The sequence below is a fragment of the Theropithecus gelada genome, chromosome 8 (assembly GCF_003255815.1).
Source record: "Theropithecus gelada isolate Dixy chromosome 8, Tgel_1.0, whole genome shotgun sequence".
Lineage (NCBI taxonomy): Eukaryota > Metazoa > Chordata > Mammalia > Primates > Cercopithecidae > Theropithecus > Theropithecus gelada.
This window is the reverse complement of record NC_037676.1, coordinates 103,668,807-103,689,452: the sequence shown is the minus strand read 5'-3', so window position 1 is coordinate 103,689,452 and position 20,646 is coordinate 103,668,807. Positions and strand designations below refer to the sequence as shown.

The following is a 20,646-nucleotide window of genomic DNA, read 5'->3' as shown; positions in this document are numbered from 1 at the left end:
AGCAACCTTTTTTTTTTTTTTTTTTTTTTTTTTTGAGACAGAGTCTCACTTTGTCGCCTAGGCTGGAGTGCAGTGGTGCAATCTCAGCTCACTGCAACCTCCGCCTCCCAGGTTCAAGTGATTCTCCTGCCTCAGCCTCCTGAGTAGCGGGGTTGTAGGTGCACAGCACCACACTCAGCTAATTTTTGTATTTTTAGTAGAGACAGAGTTTCACCATGTAGGCCAGGCTGGTCTCGAACTCATGACCTCAGGTGATCTGCCTGCCTCGGCTTCCCAAAGTGCTGAGATTCAGGCATGAGCCACTGTGCCCAGCAAGCATTCAGCAATTTTTTAAATGCCATTTAATTGTTACCTACCATTATTATTACCCTGAAATCAGAGCCATCTTCCACTGAACTCCCTTTTCTGTTTAATTTGGCAAAATACTGTCTTTTTTATTTTTTCATCCAACAGGAAGCCACAGCTTTATTTATGATAGAAACAGTACAAATTTCAAACCAAGCTGCAGTTACTCCTTTGAGACACCGAAAAAAGTTGCTTTCAGATGGTTATATTGTTAATTCCATAATAGCATTTACAATATCATTACTGTTCTTCAGGGCTTGGACTGCCTTTGCTCTAGACACATTTGCTTGTGACATGACCAATTCTATGTCCTTAATTTCCACGCCTGTTTCATCAACCTCTTCCTCGTCACTCTCCTCTGGTACAGTTGGAGTCTGTGTGTTTTCCTGAATGTTTGAGATAGCTTCACCTTGAACTTTGAATTTCTCAGCAGCTGCTAGTTGTGCTTGGTGAGATAAATCTTTGATCTTGGCTTCCCCAAAAGCTATGCAGGTATCCAAAGCAGGGTTCTTGTAGACATCTGGTTTTGTGATGACAAAGAAGATATTCTTAGATTTCCGGATAGTGACTCTAGTAACTCCTGTCACCTGTCGAAGACCCAGTTTGAACACAGCCTCCCGTGCCTTCTTTTCACTCTGCCTCTGTTTTGCTTTACTGACTAGTTCTTCATCAATTTCAGCTGCTACCGCCAGCTGGACTTGTTGTGTGGTTACCTGGGTGGAATCCTGTTCTTCAAGCTCTGGTACTGACTCATTACTGTCAGATTCTGTTCCAGACCCTGTCTCAGCCTGGGGCTGCAGCAACTCCTGCTCTATACCAGGGACGGTTTCTGTGGCTTTGCCGGGCATTTTGTGGAGGGAACGGGGAATCAAGATGGCGGCAGAAAGAGAGCGAGCAAGAGCGAGTCCCAGGCCTGTTGCAGAAGGAAGCCTGGCGCCCAAAATACTTCTGATAGAGTATTTTAAAGAAGGGGGGAAAGTCTGATTTTAAATTCGTTTTCTCTTCTTGTTCTCAGGATTTTGGTAAAGTGTATTGGATGGTTTTTTTTTTTTTTAAATGAGAGCAACAGTGATTCCAGTCAAAGGTTTGCTACTGGCCTCCAGTTAAATCAGAACCACTTGAGAACTTCATAAAATACAGATTCCCAAGTCCCAATTCTGAGGACCTCAATTCAATTGCCCTTGAGTGGGGATGGGGAAACCTGTAGCTTAAAAAGCTGCCCAGCTGAGTCTGATGAGAAACCAGGCTAGGAAACCTGGATAGGCTCCTTTTTCCATTTAAAACTGTCAGCACCTGTAATCCCAGCACCTTGGGAGGCCGAGGTGGGTAGATCACTTGACATCAGGAGTTCGAGACCAGCCTGACCAACAAACATGGTGAAACCTCGACTCTACTAAATATACAAAAAAATTAGCCAGGCGTGGTGGCGCATGCCTGTAATCCCAGCTACTCGGGAGGCTGAGGCAGGGGAATCACTTGAACCTGGGAAGCTGGGTTGCAGTGAGCTGAGATCATGCCACTGCACTCCAGCCTGGGCTACAGAGTGAGACTCTGTCTCAAAAACAAACAAACAAAAAACTGTCAGAAAAGCTCCAAGTGCAGGCAAGAGAGTTTATGAATATGCCCTTTCTACCTGGCTAATTGTCAGTGGAATAAACCCTCACATGCTATGAGGGTTCATGGCATTCAGACTTGTGGTTTGAAACTAGCAATGTTATAGAAATGCCAGCCTCAGCCTGAGCATGCCTTTTCTGTAACAAATTCACAGGTAGGCACATGCACCTAAAATCAAAGCTCTGGAGCTAGAGTGGGAAATACAGGATTAGTAGGGCTCTTAGAAAACACATTTGATCTCTTTTGTCTTATTTCCTCAGCTTCAGGAGAAAATGGCATAAGGCATACCTCTGTCTATTTTACAAGGATTTATTATGATTATCATTATTATTATTTATTTCACTACTTTTTTTAGAGACAGGGGTATCACTTTGTCACCCAGGCTGGAGTCCGGTGGTGTGATCATAGTTCACTGCAGCCTCGAACTCCTGGGCTCAAGCAATTCTCCTGCCTCAGCCTCCTGAGTAGCTGGGACTACAGGCATGCACCACCATACCTGACATACAGGGGTGTTTTGACCTGAAAATGAACGTGAAGAAGTAATGGTGATTTGAACTTTTTGGAAAAACTCCTCTGCCTCATGATCTTTGGGGCTCAGGGTAGCTCCAGAGTTACCATTCAGCACAACTCTTATAAAAATTGAAATTCTACATTTATATTCCACTGGGACTCATGTATGGCTGGTGATAAATTGGTACAACCACTTCAGAAAACTGTTGAGTAGTGTCTAGCAAACTAAACATTTGCATACCCTATTTTGCTCCTATGCACATACCTAACAGAAATGTTTACAATGTTTACCAAAAGTCATGTACTAGATGTGCATAGTATATTATAATAGCTGATTATAATTATAATAACTGATTATACTAGCTCAAAACTGAAATTACCCAAATGACCATCTACAGTAGAATGAATTGTAATATATTTGCACAGTAGAATACCATACAAAAAGAAAATGAATTATCTATAATTACACACAAAATTAGATGAATTTCACAAGCATGAGTTTGAATGAAAAGCTAAACAAGAAAGAGTCAATACTGCACTTACATAAAGTACAAAACTGGCAGAATGAAGAAGCTGAGATTATGAGTCTCCCAGACAGTAGTTCAGCTTCCAGGACTCTCTTCCAGCATGACCAAAGACACCTCTTCACACAAGATGGTAGCAACAAATTATAGGTACAGTTGCAGCAAACTCACAGATCAATTGAAAATCCTCATCAATACCTTCAATCAAAAACTTTGCTCAGGTTATTGTACCAAACAAAAACTTGGTTTATAAATCAATACAGAAGAGTCAAAAATCCAGATCTGGTTTCAGAATTGAAGAGCTAGGCATGGATTCTAGAAAAGACCAGAACCAGAGATTTTAGAATCAAGCCAGAGCCACGGAGAAGATCGACCTGGTGCAGAGTTTCAAAGCAGAGAAGCCCGACGGTGTTGTACCACCTACAGTGCCTCTCAATTATGCCCTCTCATCAAGGCATTTTTGAAAAACCCATACTCTAGGACTGATTCCAGGAAGCAACTTGCTAAAGAAATTAGTGTTCCAGAGTCAAGAGTCCAAATTTGGTTCCAAAATCGAAGATCTAGATTTCATCTCCAGAGAAAAAGGGAACCTGTTGTGTCCTTAGAACAAGAAGACCAGGGGCAAGATTTCTGAGAGACTTCAAGGTACAGAAGATACACAGAATGGCACCACCCTCACTAGCAGCTCTCATTTCTCTAGAGCCAGAACATGATGAACACAGTCAAGTTCAGTGTATTTGATATTATCAACTTGGGCCCCAAATCTCTTTCATAGTCTTCTTGGGAGATGATAAAGGACTTGGCCGGGTGCGGTGACTCACACTTGCAATCCCAGCACTCTGGGAGGCCGAGGCAGGAAGATTTTTGAGCCCAGGAGTTTGAAACCAGCCTGGGCAACATAGCAAGACCGTGTCTCTACTATCAAAAATAAATAAAAATAACTGTAGGAGGCAGAGATAGGTACAGGAGGCACCACACTACCCTATTGACACAACCTGGATCCAGAGTTCAGCAGACCTGAGACAATGAAAATAAACTTAGTAATAATAATAATAATAATAAAAAGATTGTGGTTACCCTTGGGGTGGAGGGTAGGGGGTTAGCGATTGTAAGAAGATATGAGGGGCACTTCTGGGGTGCTGATATATTGTATACTGATTCTTTCTTTCCCCTTTTTTATTTTTTAAATCTTTGTAGGTACACAGTAGGTGTATAAAATTCTGTTTCTTGATCTGAGTGATGGTTACAGAAGAATGTTGAGTTTAAAAATTAATTGAGTTGTGTATTTATGAGATCTGCATTTTTCCATGCATATTACACTTCAATTAAAAGTTTAAATCTAAGCATGCTCCTCAAAACAAGAAAAAAGAAAGTTGAAATCAACTCCAAGAATGCATATCCAAAGCATAGCTGATGATGCTCAACAAGGGAGAACTGGCATTTATTTATAGCAAGAGTCACTTTCTTTTTAATTACTTTATTATTTGTTATTAACTTTTTAAAGATGCGCTCTTGCTGTGTCCCCCGGGCTGGAGTGCAGTGTAGCGATCATACCTCACTGCAGCCTCGAACTCCTGAGCTCAAATGGTCCTCCTGCCTCAGCCTCTCGAGTAGCTGAGAATACAGGCAGGCACCACCACACCTGGCTAGTTTCTTTCTTTTTAAAGATGCTGGGAAGAGCCCACATGCTGTAACTTCTGAACAGTTTTCCCAACTGATCATTTTGGTTGTCTTTAGAGAAGTCTGACCAAAAAAAAAAAAAAACAACCCATTAGGTGTATTTTACAAAGGCTTCGTGAGCTGATAATATAATTCAACTATGCCTTCTGAAATGAAGGAGAACATTTCCTCCATATTCATAGAAACTTTCTTTTCATCTCAAAACATGCCTTGAACAGAGCTTGGGAAGAAATGTGTTAACCTGGCCTGAAAGGTTAACTGGTCTGCGGAGTAAGGTGTTCAGAAACTAACACACACACAAAATCATTTGAAAAAGTATGGCATTGTTGCTGTGTGTGTGCTTTTAAAAATTCCTTCTTAAAATGACTTTCTTTTAAGCCAGGCATGGTCATGTGCACCTGTAGTCCCAGCTGCTCTGGAGGCTGAGCGGGGAGGATCATTTGAGCCCAGCAGTTCGAGTCCAGCCTGGGCAACATAAAGAGACTCCCATTTCTAAAACAAACCAAAAAAAACATGTTTTAAATGGCCTTATTTTTTAACGAAACTTTACATGTTCAATTTTAAGTCAATCAATACAGAAAACTAAAGAGCAGGAACCAGTATCTAAAATAAAAATCACCCTACATGCCACCTCCCTAAGAAACTATTATTAGCATTCAGTGACTCTCATTCCAATAATTCTCTAGGCATAGATAGGAATTATTTTGTAAACATGGGGGAAATTTTAAACAAAAAGCAAATTATAAAGGAAAATCACTTGCATAATCTCCATTTATCTCTTAGAGGATGAAGGAGAGAGAAGAACTTTTACTTCCACAGATTATAAAATAATCTTTCTGGCCTCTCCTTTGATGAGATGAGTGCTCTGATAAGGAAATTGTTGAAATTCTAAGGTGAGTAAATAGTGCCTTTCTGATCAAGCATTGGCCTAACTTGGGTGGGAGGTGGGTTGGAAAACAGAGGAACCACATCTAGTTGGTTTGATCATGGTGGGACTTTCTGAAAGGAGCCATTCACATAGAATCAAGACGTAGACCACCACAGAGCAAAGGAGAGAGAAGGTGTGGCCCAGAGCCATTAACAAAGCAACCACTGCCGGGGTGCCTGTGCAGATGAACACACAGGAAAAGTGACTAAGATAATGATGATTGGAAGATTTGAAAAATGATCATCCCAGACCTGATCAAAGGAAAGAAATAGAACAAAATAGTGTCATAGGTCTGGCTATTCTTAATTAGAATAATTTCAGTTTCTTCTATAACTTTTAAAAGGAGAGTTTTTTTGTTTTTTGTTTTTTGTTTTTTTTTTTGAGGCAGAGTCTTGCTCTGTCACCCAGGCTAGAGTGCAGTGGTGCCATCTCGGCTCACTGCAACCTCCGACTCCTAGGTTCAAGCGATTCTCCTGCCTCAGCCTCCCCAGTAGCTGGGATTACAGGCGCGCAGCACCACACCCAGATAATTTTTGTATCTTCAGTAGAGAAGGGGTTTCACCATGTTGGCCAGGATGGTCTCAAACTCCTGACCTCGTGATCCGCCTGCCTCGGCCTCTGAAAGTGCTGGGATTACAGGCATAAGCCACCGCACCCGACCAAGGAGATCTGTTTGAATCACAGATTAAATGCATTGATGCATAGATTCTACCTACTTACAGGTAAGCCCAGCCCAAAATTAAGATTTTTACTTGTTGTATGGCTCCTTCTCCAATTGGGTTTTGCAAAATTCTCACAAGATGAGGATTCCTTTAACTGAGGGTTTGGGAGATAGCAAAGTGCCAATCCTGATCTTTCTAGCACTCTGTGATGCTCCCTCTCTGACCCAGGAGGTAGATGGTGATTCACTGCCTAAGGGAGTCAAGAAGGCTCTGAGACTCAGAAGGAAAAATCACCGTTCTGTCTTGAAACTTTTTCAAATGAAAGATTATATAGATTGAGACACTAGGACAGAAAGCCCTCAAAGCTTGGTACATCTCTCCTTAGACCGCATTTCCATTATGAAGTCTCAAACTTAATGTGTGTCTTTAGTACACATTGTTACTGGTTCATAATGGCAGGCCAACCCAAGCCATTAAAACCCCACTGATTGTGAACATGTTTGTTCACAGTTTGTGCCCTGCCCTGGTCCACGAGCTTGGCATATACTGGCTTGTTTAATACTCATAACTATAAGGCAAGCACTGTTATTATCCCTATTTTACAGATGAGGAAATGGAGGAAAAGAGAAGGTAGGCTGCTTGCCCAAGGTCTCAGCGCTAATGCATGAGGCCTCAAAGGGCATGCTTCGAGCTAAGGGGCTGGTGCCAAAAAGCTGATTCGTGAAGGCTGGGGGCAATTAAAGTTAGAATAGAGACCAATTTTCTTTACAATAATTCCTGGTCCTTGCTGTAAATTCTCAGATTATTTCAAGCCTTGGAAAGTCACAAAATCTCACAGCACACCACCCGCCCCTCTGGCAGTTTATTATATTGGGTGCTGGTCTCCTGATCTTGCACCCCAGAGTGTACTCAGCTTCTATGCAGGAAAGCAAGAGGTGTACACATGCATGAGTGTGTGTGTGAATGTGAGTGTGCATGTGTGTGAGTGTGAGTGTACTGAGCGTGGACAGGTGTGTGGGCGTATGTGTGAGTGTATTGAAGGTGGACAGGTGTGTGGGCATATGTGTGAATGTACCGAGGGTGGACAGGTATGTGGGTGTATGTGTGAGTGTACCGAGGGTGGACAGGTGTGTGGGTGTATATGTGAGTGTACCGAGGGTGGACAGGTGTGTGGGTGTATGTGTGAGTGTATTGAGAGTGTATGTGTGTGTCCGATTAAATGTGTGCGTGTGCATGTCTGTGTGCCTGATAGTGTGCATGTGTGTGGTTATGGGAATGTGCATTGTGTGAATGGACGTGTGGCTGTGTGTCTGAGAGAATGTGTGTGCATATATGCTGCTCCCAACTTCCTTACCGGCAACAAGATCAGGTGACACAAAAGCTCTGCCCTCTGATGAGAAAGCTTAAGGAAGTTGTCCAAGAACAGCTCTGTGCCATCGGGAGAAGTTGTCAAGTGGCCTCTGAGAGGCACGAGCTCAGCAAACCCACTTGTGCCACTATAGGCATAGCTCACCGGACCACTCACGTGACTCTGACTCCCTTTTAGAGCCTGTGGGGTTTCCTTTTCTCCTTGATGAGTGGAAGTGGTCAGGTCACTGGGATCAAATTCCTGCTCCGCCTCCAGACACGAAGGGACTGTGGGCAGGCCACTTCACCTTTCCAGTCCTCACCGTCCCTGTCTGATAAAAGACAGCAGTAATACCCAGCACAAAAGTTTATGGTGCTGCTCAAAGGAGCCAAGGCAGGCATCTAAGGAAAAACCTCGCTAGATAACATACTTTGCACAGTGTATGTTTAATAAATGATGTTGTTGTTGCAATGAACAATGAAAATATTTTTTGTTTTGGGCCAAATCAATAGTGGAGCAAGGCACCACAAGAAGTTTGCAAACGCTTTGCATGTATCTTATTGTATATCTTAATTATACATGAGGGCACCTTGAAAGTCACTGACAAATGAGGCCCAAGGTTCAGAAAGAGTTAATACACCAGAAGAGTTAACGGCACTCCTCACGGTCACCCAGGAAATCAGCCCTTCGCTTTAGCCAAGGGGAAAGTGGAAAAGTCCGTATTACACCACAAACCTAATTCGACCGCTGCAAATACTGACTGGAGTGAATTACACCTCTTTCAAAATGAAACACTACACCTGTAACTGTAATTTGATTGCCCAACTTTTTAAGGACCAGAAAAAATGAAATAAAGAAAGGAACTCTCAGCAGGAAGGCCGCGGTGTCACTGAGGAGATCCGACTCAGAACAATGACGGCGCTGCCTGCCGGGGCCACCTGCCTAAGAGGCGGGAATTAAGTCAATAAAGGCATTAAACAAACAGTGGAGCTTTAGTGTTCTAAATCAGTTTGTACAGTGGTTAAAGCTTGTGGGCCGAGGAGCACTGAAAGACTGCACACGTCCTCTATTAAATCTGAGCCAAACTCCTGTGGCAAATGCTTTGTTTACTCATGGCCTTTCTTTGCAAGACGGCTGCCCATGAGGATCATGAGCTGAGCTGGTGGAGCAGCGGCCAGAGGACACTCGAGCTTGGAGTGGTGTCTGCACCTTCAGGCCAGTCGACTACCCTGCCTGCAACAAAGTGTTGGCTGAATGTTCCTCACAAAAGAGGGGCTTAGGCCCCATAACCCTAATAAAGCAGAAGCCTCAGGTGAAGAGGACAAAATGGAAGAAGACAAAGGCGTGAAACAGGCTCTGTCAGTTAGAGACAGTCCTGGAAACAGCCTCTGTCATTTACAGACAGTCCTGGAAAGTAGCTTTTAAGATTCCTTTTTTTGTTTTTGTTTTTGACAGGGCCTCCCTCTGTCACCTAGGCTAGAGTGCAGTGGCACAATCTCAGCTCACTGCAGCCTCGACATCCTGGGCTCAAGCGATCCTACTACCTTAGCCTCCCAGGTAGCTAAGACTACAGGCATGCACCACCATGCCCCCCTAATTTTTTGGTTTTTAGTAGAGACGGAGTTTCACCATGTTGCTCAGGCTGATGTCAAACTCCTGAGATCAGGCAATCCGCCCACCTTGTCCTCCCAAAGTGCTGGGATTACAGGAGTGAGCCACCGCTTGCGGCTGCCTTTAAGATTCCTGCTCCAAGGTACAAAAAAGAGCCCGACAGGAAGAGAGTGGCTGGAAGTCTGGGTCAGAGGTTCAGGGTCTCCCCTGAAAGCAGAGCTCAGCCCTCAGCCAGCACTGTTCCTCTGCCTTCCATCTGTGTGTAGTACTTAAAAATATCTCCACGTTAGCAGCGCAGAGTCCTTTAGAATTGGGACAAATTAAAATTTTTTATAATTTTTAAAATTTTTTGTAGATATGCGGACTCACCAAGTTGCCCAGTTTTGAACTCCTGGACTCAAACGATCCTCTTGCCTCAACCTCCTAAAGTGCTGGGACAATAGGCATAAGTCACTGTGCCCAGCTACAAATTTAAATTTTAAAACTCTGGGAATATGTCATATGATTTTAAATGTGATAAATGACAAGATGTGTGTCAATGAATTAACCACATTTATGGCATTCACAAGAGGTAGCTTTGTCATCATGAAAAGCTGGTCATATTTTTGTGGGGACAGGGGTGGGGCAGAATGGTTCCCATAATAAGTCCTAACCTCACAACATTTCACATTTTGGAGGCAGTAAGGAAGCTGGGAGGAGAGCAATTAGTGCCAAATTACACAGCTTCCATGTAGGCGCAAGGCACTATCTTGTAACACTTGGACTTTGTCTTTAGTGCCTTATTTTCCATGGTGCACCTGTCTCTCATTAATAACAGGAAGGAGGGTTTTCTGGGGCTGAGACACAAGTGGATCATGAGAAGTAAGAGGATGTCAATCTTTTCCAGGCCCAACTGCCTCTAAATTTTCTGTGTTGCAACACTTCTTCTTCCTCTCTTCTTCCATCAATAAGGAAACATTTGACTATGTCTGGAGACATTTTTAGTGATTACAACTGAGGGTGGACTGCTCCTGACATCTCTAGTGGGTAGAGGCCAGAGATGTTGCTAAACGTCTTACAATGCACAGGACAGCTGCCCACATCAAAGAATTGTCAAGCCCAAAATATCAACAGTACTAGGCTGGAAAACCCTGCTTTCATGTCCTGATATCACAGCTGTATTGTTGAAAAGCCTCTCTTTGAACTAACTCACAATATGGTTTGAATAGCTAATAGTGCGTATATAACCTTGCCAGGCCCAGTTGGCTTTTAAAAGTGGTTCTCACTTATTGGCAGGACTTTAAGTCAGGCAAAAAAAGAGGTGAAGACTCTTGGGTAGCCAGTAGGAGAATGTGTGTGTGTGTGTGTGTGTCTGTGTCTGTGTGTGTGTGTGTATTTGTGTGTTGGGGAGGCTCTCCTGACTATTCCTTTCATCTCATCATGGAGGCATCTACCTACTTGTTCTATGCGTAGAAAGACCAGTCCTGCCCACTCATTCTGGCAAGGGCTGACGTGAGGACCCAGGCATGTCATCTCCTCTATCTGCAATTGGTGGGAGGCATAAGCATTGACTGACATACATGGTCCAGGTTACCCTGTGAGGAGAATGATTCTCAGTTAGAAGACTGAAGGGATAAAGCTGGGTCAGAAAAGCCACCAGGAAAAGGCTGATGTGAAGACTGGACCCATTGGCCCTGACGCCTACTTCTGCACAGTCCTCTCCAAGTAGTTTGTGAAAATATACTAAATGCATCTTTTGAGTTAGGGGTTCTCAACTTTGGTTTCATGTGAGAATCCCTAAGGCGGCTTTACAAACTCTAATGCCCAGGACTCATAGCCTCAGACCATTTAATGAGACTATTTAGAGGTAAAACCCAGGCATCAGTATTTTTTAAGTTATATTTTATTGAAGTATAACATACACATAAAACATGCCTATATCTCTAGCTATTCCACTTCTGGATATATACACAAAATAATTAAAACAGAGTCTCAAAGAGATATTTGTACACCCATGTTCATAGCAGCATCACTCACAACAGCCAAAAGGTGGAAGCAACCCAAATGTCCGTTAATAGAAGAATGGATCAACAAAATGTGGTATACCCAATTCAATAGGATATTATTTGGCCTTAAAAAGGAAGGAAATTCTGATATACGCTATAACATGGATAAAACGTAAGGCCTTTATACCAAGTGAAATAAGGCCCCCAAAAGGCAAATACTGTATAACTTCACTTACATGAGGCACGTAGAGTGCTTCAATTCACAGAAACAGAAAGTAGAATGGCCGTTGCCAGAGCTGGGGTGGAGGGAGGAATGAGAGTTGTTGTTTAATGAGCTTGGAGTTTCAGTTTTTCGAGATGAAGAGATTGTTATCACAACAATGTGAATGTACTTAACATTACTAAACTGTACGCTTAAACTGATTAAAATGATAAAGTTTATGTTAGGTGTATTTTGCCATCATTTTTAACAAATATATATATATATATAATATATATATATATATATATATATATATATATATATATATATATATAAAATCTCAAAAGAATACAGCTTGATGAATTTTCACAAAGTAAATACACACATACATCCAGCACCCAGATGAAGAAATGGAATATGACCAGCACCTCACAAGCCTTCTTTATGCCCCCTCCTGGTCACTATCTTTACCCCAAGGGTGTTGGTATCCTGACTTCTAACACCACAGTGTAAGTCTAATTTTTAAAACATCTGCAATAGTTTAAAGATACGTATTTTATACCATCATTCCCTCTTCCTCTAATTGGACTTGGAAGATTTTATATATATATATATATATATATATATATATATATATATATATAAATAAATGAGCTACTTTGGGCATCTATTTTCTTAGGATAGGTTGATTCCTAAAGGTGGAATTTCTGAGTCAAATGGTGTGAAATGTTTAAAGACTCTTGATTTTTTTTTTTTTCTTTTTAAGATGGAGTCTCACTTTGTTGCCCAAGCTGGAGTTCAGTGGCACGATCTCGGCTCACTGCAACCTCTACCTCCCGGGTTCAAGGGATTCTCTTGCCTCAGCCTCCTCAGTAGCTGGGATTACAGGCGTGTTGCCACCACACCTGGCTGATTTTTGCATTTTTAGTAGAGACGGGGTTTCTCCATGTTGGCCAGGCTGGTCTTGAACTCCTAACCTCAGGTGATCCACCTGCCTCAGCCTCCCAACCTGCTGGGATTACAGGTGCGAGCTACCGCACCCACCCCTAAAGGCTCTTGATTCTTAAAGAATCTGATGTAGAGGTTTTCAGGGGATCACAAGGGGCAGCCATAGCAGGAATCACTGGGTGGGAGTGTGTGGAGGACTTCTGATCAATTCCTTAACGAATATGCCTTTAACCTCCACTAATCTGTACTTGATCCAAATTGAAACTATTTGAAGATTCAAAGAAAAACAATTGTAGCAGTTGAGATGGCTTTGGCTGCAAGGAAACAATTAGACATCACTTTAACAAGGTTTGTTGTTCTCCCTTAACAAAATAATTCTAGATAGGTAGATAAGCAAAGAATTTGGAGTTACTGGGGAATTTGGAGAAAGAATTTGGAGAATTTGAAGAGAAGGAAACAAACAACATGTAAAAGGCATCCCATTTTAAATTAGTTTGGAACAACATATATATCTAGCTAGGGAAAACAGGATATGGAGCAGAAAGGGGAGTATAAATAAATAAATCATAGCGTTTTAGGCCAAATACCAGATTAAGTATTTAGAATTTATTAGTCCATTTAATTTGACACTTAAAAAATGTGAAATAGCTATTACTGTTACAGGAAAGGGGTCCGGATCCAGACCCTAAAAGAGGGTTCTTGGATCTCGTGCAAGAAAGAATTCAGGGTGAGTCCATAGAGTAAAGTGAAAGCAAGCTTATTAAGAAAGTAAAGGAATAAAAGAATGGCTACTCCACAGACAGAGCAGCCCTGAGGGCTGCTGGTTGCCCATTTTTACGGGTTTTTAAAAATTATTTACTAAACAAAAGGTGAATCCCCTTTTTAGACCATATAGGGTAACTTCCTGATATTGCCATGGCATTTGTAAACCATCATGACACTGGTGGGAGTGTAGCAGTGAAGACAACCAGAGGTCACTCTCATCGCCATCTTGGTTTTGGTGGGTTTTAACCGGCTTCTTTAATGCAACCTGTTTTATCAGCAAGGTCTTTATGACCTGTATCTTTTGCTGACCTCCTGTTTCATCCTGTGACTTAAAATGCTTTAGCCATTTGGGAATGCAGCCCGGTAGGTTTTAGCCTCATTTTACCCAGGCCCTATTCAAGATGATGTTGCTCTGGTTCAAACACCTCTGACATTTCTATCTCCATTTCTCATGAGATACAAGCCAAGTATTTATTTTTCAATTTTATTTTTATGTATTTATTCATTTTTAAAGACAGAGCCTCACTCTGTCACCCAGGCTGAAGTGCAGTGATGTGATCTCAGCTCACTGCAACCTCTATCTCCAGAATTCAAGAAATTCTCCTGCCTCAGCCTCCCAAGTAGCTGGGACTACAGGTGTGCACCACCTTGCCTGGCTAATTTTTGTGTTTTGGGTAGAAATGGGGTTTTGCTATGTTGGCCTGGCAGGTCTCGAACCTGTGACCTCAGGTTATCTGCTCGCCTCTGGCTCCCAAAGTGCTGGATTACAGGCATGAGTCACCACGCCCAGCCAAGATACACGCCAAAGATTTAACTGATGTGCCCAGGAATACCCAATTTGCTAGCAAGTGTCAGGGAATCAAATAGTCTTCATCCTGCCCCCAGCGTGCCAGGTGGCTTTGTACATGCTCCGGGCACTCCCCTCTCCAGGCCAGCTTTCAGCCACTTGGAACAAACGATCTCAAAGGTTTATTTTAGATTTAGCCATTAACCTGAGTGCCATTTTCAGCAGTTACACATATACTAATGGTTACTGGAAGCAGGACAAAAGAATAACTCTGAAACCAATGATATTGACTACAGCTTCAGGAGCAATTTGGGAATTGAGAATTAAGGATAGCTTAGCAAAACTTTAATATTTAGCCCATTAAATTAGACTATGGACCTTAGGATGCTAAGCCCTATCACTGTGTGGCCCTCCCTGGATTCCAAGCCTCCAAGAGTTCTGAAGACACTTTCACAGTGGGCACGGCTGCCCTAAAATTCAGTCACTGTTAACTTGCTTTATGCTTTGAGCTTTATGTTCGCCACGGCCAGCCTTGTGAGCTCAGAGCCTTTCCAAGACCATTTCTGTCCTCTTGATGTTTCTCAGCCACAGATGCCATCCACCAGGATCACAAAGGGCTTTCTTTTTCTTGCTCGATACAGCCAATGAAGTCTTTTCTGTGTCCAGCCAGGAAATGGAGGAGCCTTGTAGCTTAATTAAGATGAGCTTATTCAATATCACTCAGAGGGAGCTGCATTTCCCAGTCAGCTAACAGCATTTTTACTAACATTAAAATGGCTTATGAGAGGAGCAAATTAACATTGCTATGGAAACTTCAGAATTTTCTGACATTTTAGAGTTGACATTTTTAGCCTCAATCTTTCCTCAACAAGGTATTTAGTATTTAATAAGTTCTGGGATTAGGAGCTTTCTTCTCCAGAGACAAATATTAGCTGTAGTCTGCAAAGATCGCCGTTGCCTAAATGTTGAATAAACCCAGAATGCTTTCCCCAAACATCCAGAACACATTTAATTAAATGCTACCTATCTCTCATACTTCCTCCAGCTGCTAACCAAGACTCTTCTCCATCTATCTCCATAAAAAAAATAAAAAGGAATCTCCAGACATTTCTGTAGTGGGAATTTTATGTGACTTAAAAAATATATATTCACAATTTTAAACATGAATATATATATACATATATATATGTTTGTTTGTTTTTTGAGATGGAGTTTTGCTCTTGTTGCTTAGGCTGGAGAGCAATGGCACGATCTCAGTTCACTGCAACCTCCACCTCCCAGGTTCAAGTGATTCTCCTGCCCCAGCCTCCTGAGTAGTTGGGATTACAGGCATGCGCCACCACATCCAGTTAATTTTGTATTTTTAGTAGAGATGGAGTTTCACCATGTTGGCCAGGCTGGTCTCGAACTCCTGACCTCAGGTGATGACGTGCCTCAGCCTCCCAAAGTGCTGGGATTACAGGCATATGCCATCATGCCTGGCTAATTTTTTTATTTTTACTAGAGATGGCATTTCACCATGTTAGCTAGGCTGGTCTGGAACACCTGACCTCAGGTGAACTGCCTGCCTCAGCCTCCCAAAGTGCTGGGATTACAGGCATGAGCCACTGCGCCTGGCCAAAATGTGAATACAATTGATGTGACCAAAAATGTCAATTTTGAACATTAAAGAAAATGACAATTTAATGAGACTAGAAATTGAATATTAGTCTTGCTAGAAAGGAGAAAGCAAATTATTTCATTTTTGCTGAGAAAACAATATTTAAAACTATAAGTTTCTAGGTATTACTTCAACTGTGTCATTTTTTAAAGTGGATTCCATCCATCATCCTGTCTGTTCAGTTCAGATAATGTCAACTGGAATGGAAGCTACACGCTTAGACTTCAAATCAGCTGAGGTAATAACAGCTAGGACAGATTCCATCCAATACACATTTAGTGCTGTGTTTCTTCAACAGTATTTATCTTTAACCAGCAGATTCCATCTATCCAAAATCACCGAAGATGACAGTGCTCGTATCGCTTGTAATGCTTTCCATTTATACATTCCACTAGGATGTGTAAACACGGGGAAAATTAGGGATACACCTTAACAACAAAATAAAGACAGGTAAAAAGGCTATATAGCCCTTATCTTCTATATCAATTTTTGTTAAGGTTTTTCTTTTACTTTTTTCACCCTTTTTTCAAATAAAATTTAGTTCTTTACCTAGTTTTCTGGGTTTTTTCTTTAATATTAAGATGCAGGAGAACTAGAAATGATAGCTAATATTAAAACAGGTCGTATGATTTTTATAAAAAACAGGAATCTGTTTTCACTGGAGGACGCCCACTGACATCTCTTGAGTTCTCATGACAGGCCAGGCCCACACATGGAAGAAAAAATGCTTCCCTTCTCCCAAAACAGTTGAGTGCAAAGTGAAAGAAATATTTGATAAATTCAGTTTATCCTTAGCTTGCAAGGGTCAGCCAGGCTGCAGTCCCACTAGCCTGGTCCCTGTGTTGGATTTTTTTCCTGCAGTGTGACCAGTGAAATCATGATGGAAGGGACATCAGCCCAGCCTTTTCAAGACCTGCTGCTGCTCCTTTCCCAACAGGCTCAGGTCTCAGTGCTCAGGGCTTCAGCCAGTTGTGTGCTGGTAAATGTTTAACACAGGCTCTCCAAAAAGAAAAGGGTTGGATTTGCTAGTTCCCTTAGTATAGATAAATCCACCATGGCCAAATTTTTTTTTTTCTTTTTTTTTTTTTTTTGAGATGGAGTTTTTCACTTGTCACCCAGGCTGGAGTGCAATGGCGCGATCTCGGCTCACTGCAACCTCCACCTCCTGGGTTCAAGCGATTCTCCTGCCTCAGCCTCCCGAGTAGCTGGGATGACAGGCGCCCACCACCACGCCCAGCTAAGTTTTTGTATTTTGAGACGGGGGTTTCACCTTGTTGGGCAGACTGGTCTTGAACTCCTGACCTCAGATGATCCACCGCCTTGGCCTCCCAAAGTGCTGGGATTACAGACATGAGTCACCACGCACCATGGCCAATTTTTAACTACCAACATGAAGTCACTGAATATGGAGTTGGGAAGACATGTGCACAGTGGGTTCTAGCAAGCCGGCAAGAACTGGCACCAGCACATCCTCTGTCTTTAGCCCTGGAGACCAGCTCCCTGATGACCGTTCCAGAGTTCTAACACCTTCTCTTCCTGGTGATCAGGGAGGTGGCGGGTTCAGGCCCACTGCTGACTTGGCCAAGCAGAAAAGCACTCAAGACAGATGGCAAAGCTCATAGGCTATGGTGCTTTATTTAATCACCTGAATTATATTGCCATCCTTCTCCTTCCCCAGAGAAAATAAGACACCAGCATCATGAACGAATGTAGCACATGAATGTCGTTAGCATATACAGTCATCCCTCAGCAGCCATGGGAGATTGGTTCTAGGATCTCCTTCAGATACCAAAATGCACAGATGCTCAAGTCCCTCATATAAAATGGTGTAGCATTTGCATGTAACCTATGCACATCCTCCTGTGTACTTTAAATCACCTCTAGATTACTTATCATACCCAATACAACGTAAATGCTGTGTAAATAGTTAATACTGTATTGTTTAGAAAATAATGACAATTTAAAAGTCTGCACATGTTTAATACATACATCCCTATTTTTCTCCTGAATAATAATAATAAAATGGTATAGCATTTGCATGTGACGTATGCACATCCTCCTGTATACTTTAAATCACCTCTAGATGACTTATAATAACCAATACAATGTAATCCTGTGCAGTTAATACTGTATTGTTTAGAAAATAATGACAAGTTTAAAAGTCTGCACACGTTTAATACATAAATCCATATTTTTCTCCTGAATACTTTTGATCTGTGGTTGGTTGAATCCACAGAAGCAGAACCGACAGATATGGAGGGTTGACTGTAATTATGTCCCCTGTGTCATTATTGCCAGAAGTCATTACCCAGAGCATGGTGTATAGGTTAAATGTGGTAGAGGCTATATTTGTATTCAGACAGGAGGGGAAGTGGTTTGACCATTTCTATCTAAATTAATAAGCAAAAATGATTAAATTGTCAAGAATAAGAAAAATAAACCTACAGTCCTACAGAATATCAAGCAGAGCAGAAGAAAAGGTGCTGATTAGTTAAGAGTCAAGAACTTTATGTCCTAACCTTATCTCAGATCTACAGGTGGGGTGTGTTATTAATTTAGGACAAGTTATACATCATATGTTCACGTTTTCCACATACATTATAACAAAGTAATAAATGCACTTTTCTTTTATTCTTTTCTTTTCTTTTCTTTCTTTCTTTCTTTTTTTTTTTTTTTTTTTTTTTTTTTTTTTTTTTTTTTTTTTTTTTGAGGCAGAGTTTCACTCTGTCACCCAAACTGGAGTGCAGTGGTGCAGTCTCAGCTCACTGCCACCTCCACTTTCCAGGTTCAAGCGATTCTCCTGCCTCAGTCTCCCGAGTATCTGGGATTATAGGCACCTGCCACCACATCTGGCTAATTTTTGTATTTTTAGTACAGACAGGGTTTCACCATGTTGGTCAGGCTGGTCTCGAACTCCCGACCTCGTAATCCACCCACCTCGTCCTTTCAAAGTGCTGGGATTACAGGCGTGAACCACCATGCCCAGCTGGGGTCCCATCTGTTAATGTTCGAACACAGAGGAGGTGGAGTTCCCAGAAGACTGGGACATAGAGACTTCACAGAAGGGTATCTTTTTTATTTATAAATTACCCAGTCTCGGGTAGTATCTTTCTAGCAGTGTGAAAATGGACTAATATATCATTTATGCTGCCTTGCATAGTGAATTTTCCCTAAATTATTTAGAAAAACAAATTGTGAAATTAATATTTATTGTATTTTCACAGTGCTCAAGAATTGTGTGGAGAAATGTATTTAAAGTGGTTTGTCTAATTTCTAAACAATCATATAAGGAGTGATGCTTTCAAAGATCACTGTTCTATTCAAAAGAGTTAACTCAGAAGCTTCTAAGCAATCTAATGATGTTATGTGTTACAAAGTACATTTATAACATTTGTTTAGAGTTTCTTTAGAACCAGTTGATGAACCTAGTGATAAAATCAGTCTGAGTAATAATTTTATGTGTGAATTAAAGTTATATTTTCCATCAAAGTCATTGTCCAGAATCATCATCCAAATACTTTTGACTGCTTCCAAAACTAAAATTCATTTCTCAAAAGAAAGATTAACCCTCCATGAGGTTGTAGAAAAGAGTCTCAGGCTCTGAGAGCATTTTTTGACTTTTTTCTTTTCTCTTTCTTTTTCTTATAAAAAGTACCATACATTCAGAAGAACATAAAACAAATATGAATTGCCTAAGGAATAATAATGATAAAATAAACACCTGTGTACTTACCACTCAGGTTAAGAAAAGGAACCTTACCCCAAACTGGCTACATAATTAAAAGGCCTAGTGCAAAATAAAAACGAGGCTCCCTTGCTCAAAAAGCAGGAATAAAGTACTATTAAAAGTATTAAAACATAAAGCTTTTTCTTTCTTTCATGTTTCTCCTCTGATCATGCACATGTTCCATTGTGCCTTTACTTAAAAATCCTTTACTTAAAAAACACAAGCTCAAAGATAACATTATCAAGAATTTCCAACCATGATGGCCAAGCCTTAAACCTAGTACAGGGCCCTTCTGTGAACGGGGCTCCATGTGATGGTACAGGCTGAACACATAAAGTCAACCCTGAACTTAGAAGTCTCCTCTGCATCTTGCCCCAAATGTTTCTCCTTCCCTCTCTCCCGGGGTGAATACAATTTCTAAAGGATAATGTGGGTGATTAAGGCATCACTGGAATAAGTGCATAACTCCTGAAACACATCATTCATTTGCATGTACCTTTATTTGACTAGGGAATAAAGACTTTCTTACTTTGGAATCACACTGTACAAAATGCCATCACCATAAATAAAGGATAGAACTTAGTAAGGCAGATAAGGCATAGAACCACGAGAAGTTAGATATCAATATAAGATGAAGCTAGCATGACAACAGAAGAAAAGAGCTAGAATAATGTGTCAAAGACAGGAGTCACAGTTCAGGAAGGATATTGACAAAGTGCTCTGAGGAGGGTGGCTACAAATGTAGAAACCATGTGGTATCCATCGAGGATCCCCTGAAGGACTTGGAGAAAGGAGGACTCAGAATGCTCGATGGCTGTCTCCAGTCAGTTCTCAAGTGGAACAGGGAGTCGGTTTGTCCTACATAGCCTCCAGGAGTCTAAATAGAGAAAAGACCTTAACCAAGATCTGGAACTTTACCCAAAAAAGGAACGGGGTATCTGGGACAATGGTAATTTCCACATGGCTGGATGTTCAAAGAGAAGCTGGTAATATTCCAAGCAGGAGGGATGTTGTTGAAGGAGTTCAAGCACCGAATGAGTGATGAAGCTGGTTGAGTTTTTAAAGGACCCTTCCAGCCCTCAAGTTCCACAATTCAAATTCAAATAAGACAGGGGCAAAATGATCACCAAAGGGGCGCTCTGTATTCATAGGAAGGGGGGATCTCGGATGATTTGGTGCATTAAGCTCTCACACAGTATTTTTCAAAGTACAAGATTGCCAGCCATTTCAGCTTATGAAATCAAGTGGGCTGACTAGCACTTTAAAAAATGAAATTGAATAGAAACAGAATGCATCACAAGTAGGATGGGTAAATGTGAGCGAATGTGTATGTGTTTATTATTTACTCTG

General features: G+C 41.5%; 1 protein-coding gene and 1 pseudogene across 1 annotated transcript; one reads left to right on the top strand and one right to left on the bottom strand.

Moving 5' to 3' along the window:
• Nucleotides 1–436: 436 nt before the first annotated feature.
• LOC112630433 (nascent polypeptide-associated complex subunit alpha-like) lies at nt 437–1,242 on the bottom strand. The gene has a single exon (XM_025394722.1). The coding sequence runs from the start codon at nt 1,191–1,193 to the stop codon at nt 549–551; it is 645 nt and encodes a 214-aa protein (XP_025250507.1). The 5' UTR covers nt 1,194–1,242; the 3' UTR covers nt 437–548.
• Nucleotides 1,243–3,096: 1,854 nt separating this feature from the next.
• On the top strand, nt 3,097–3,706 carry LOC112629742 (annotated as a pseudogene).
• Nucleotides 3,707–20,646: the final 16,940 nt, after the last annotated feature.

Excerpts from the sequence above, each read along its gene's own strand:
- LOC112630433 (XM_025394722.1), bottom strand. The coding sequence starts at position 1,193 with ATGCCCGGCAAAGCCACAGAAACCGTCCCTGGTATAGAGCAGGAGTTG.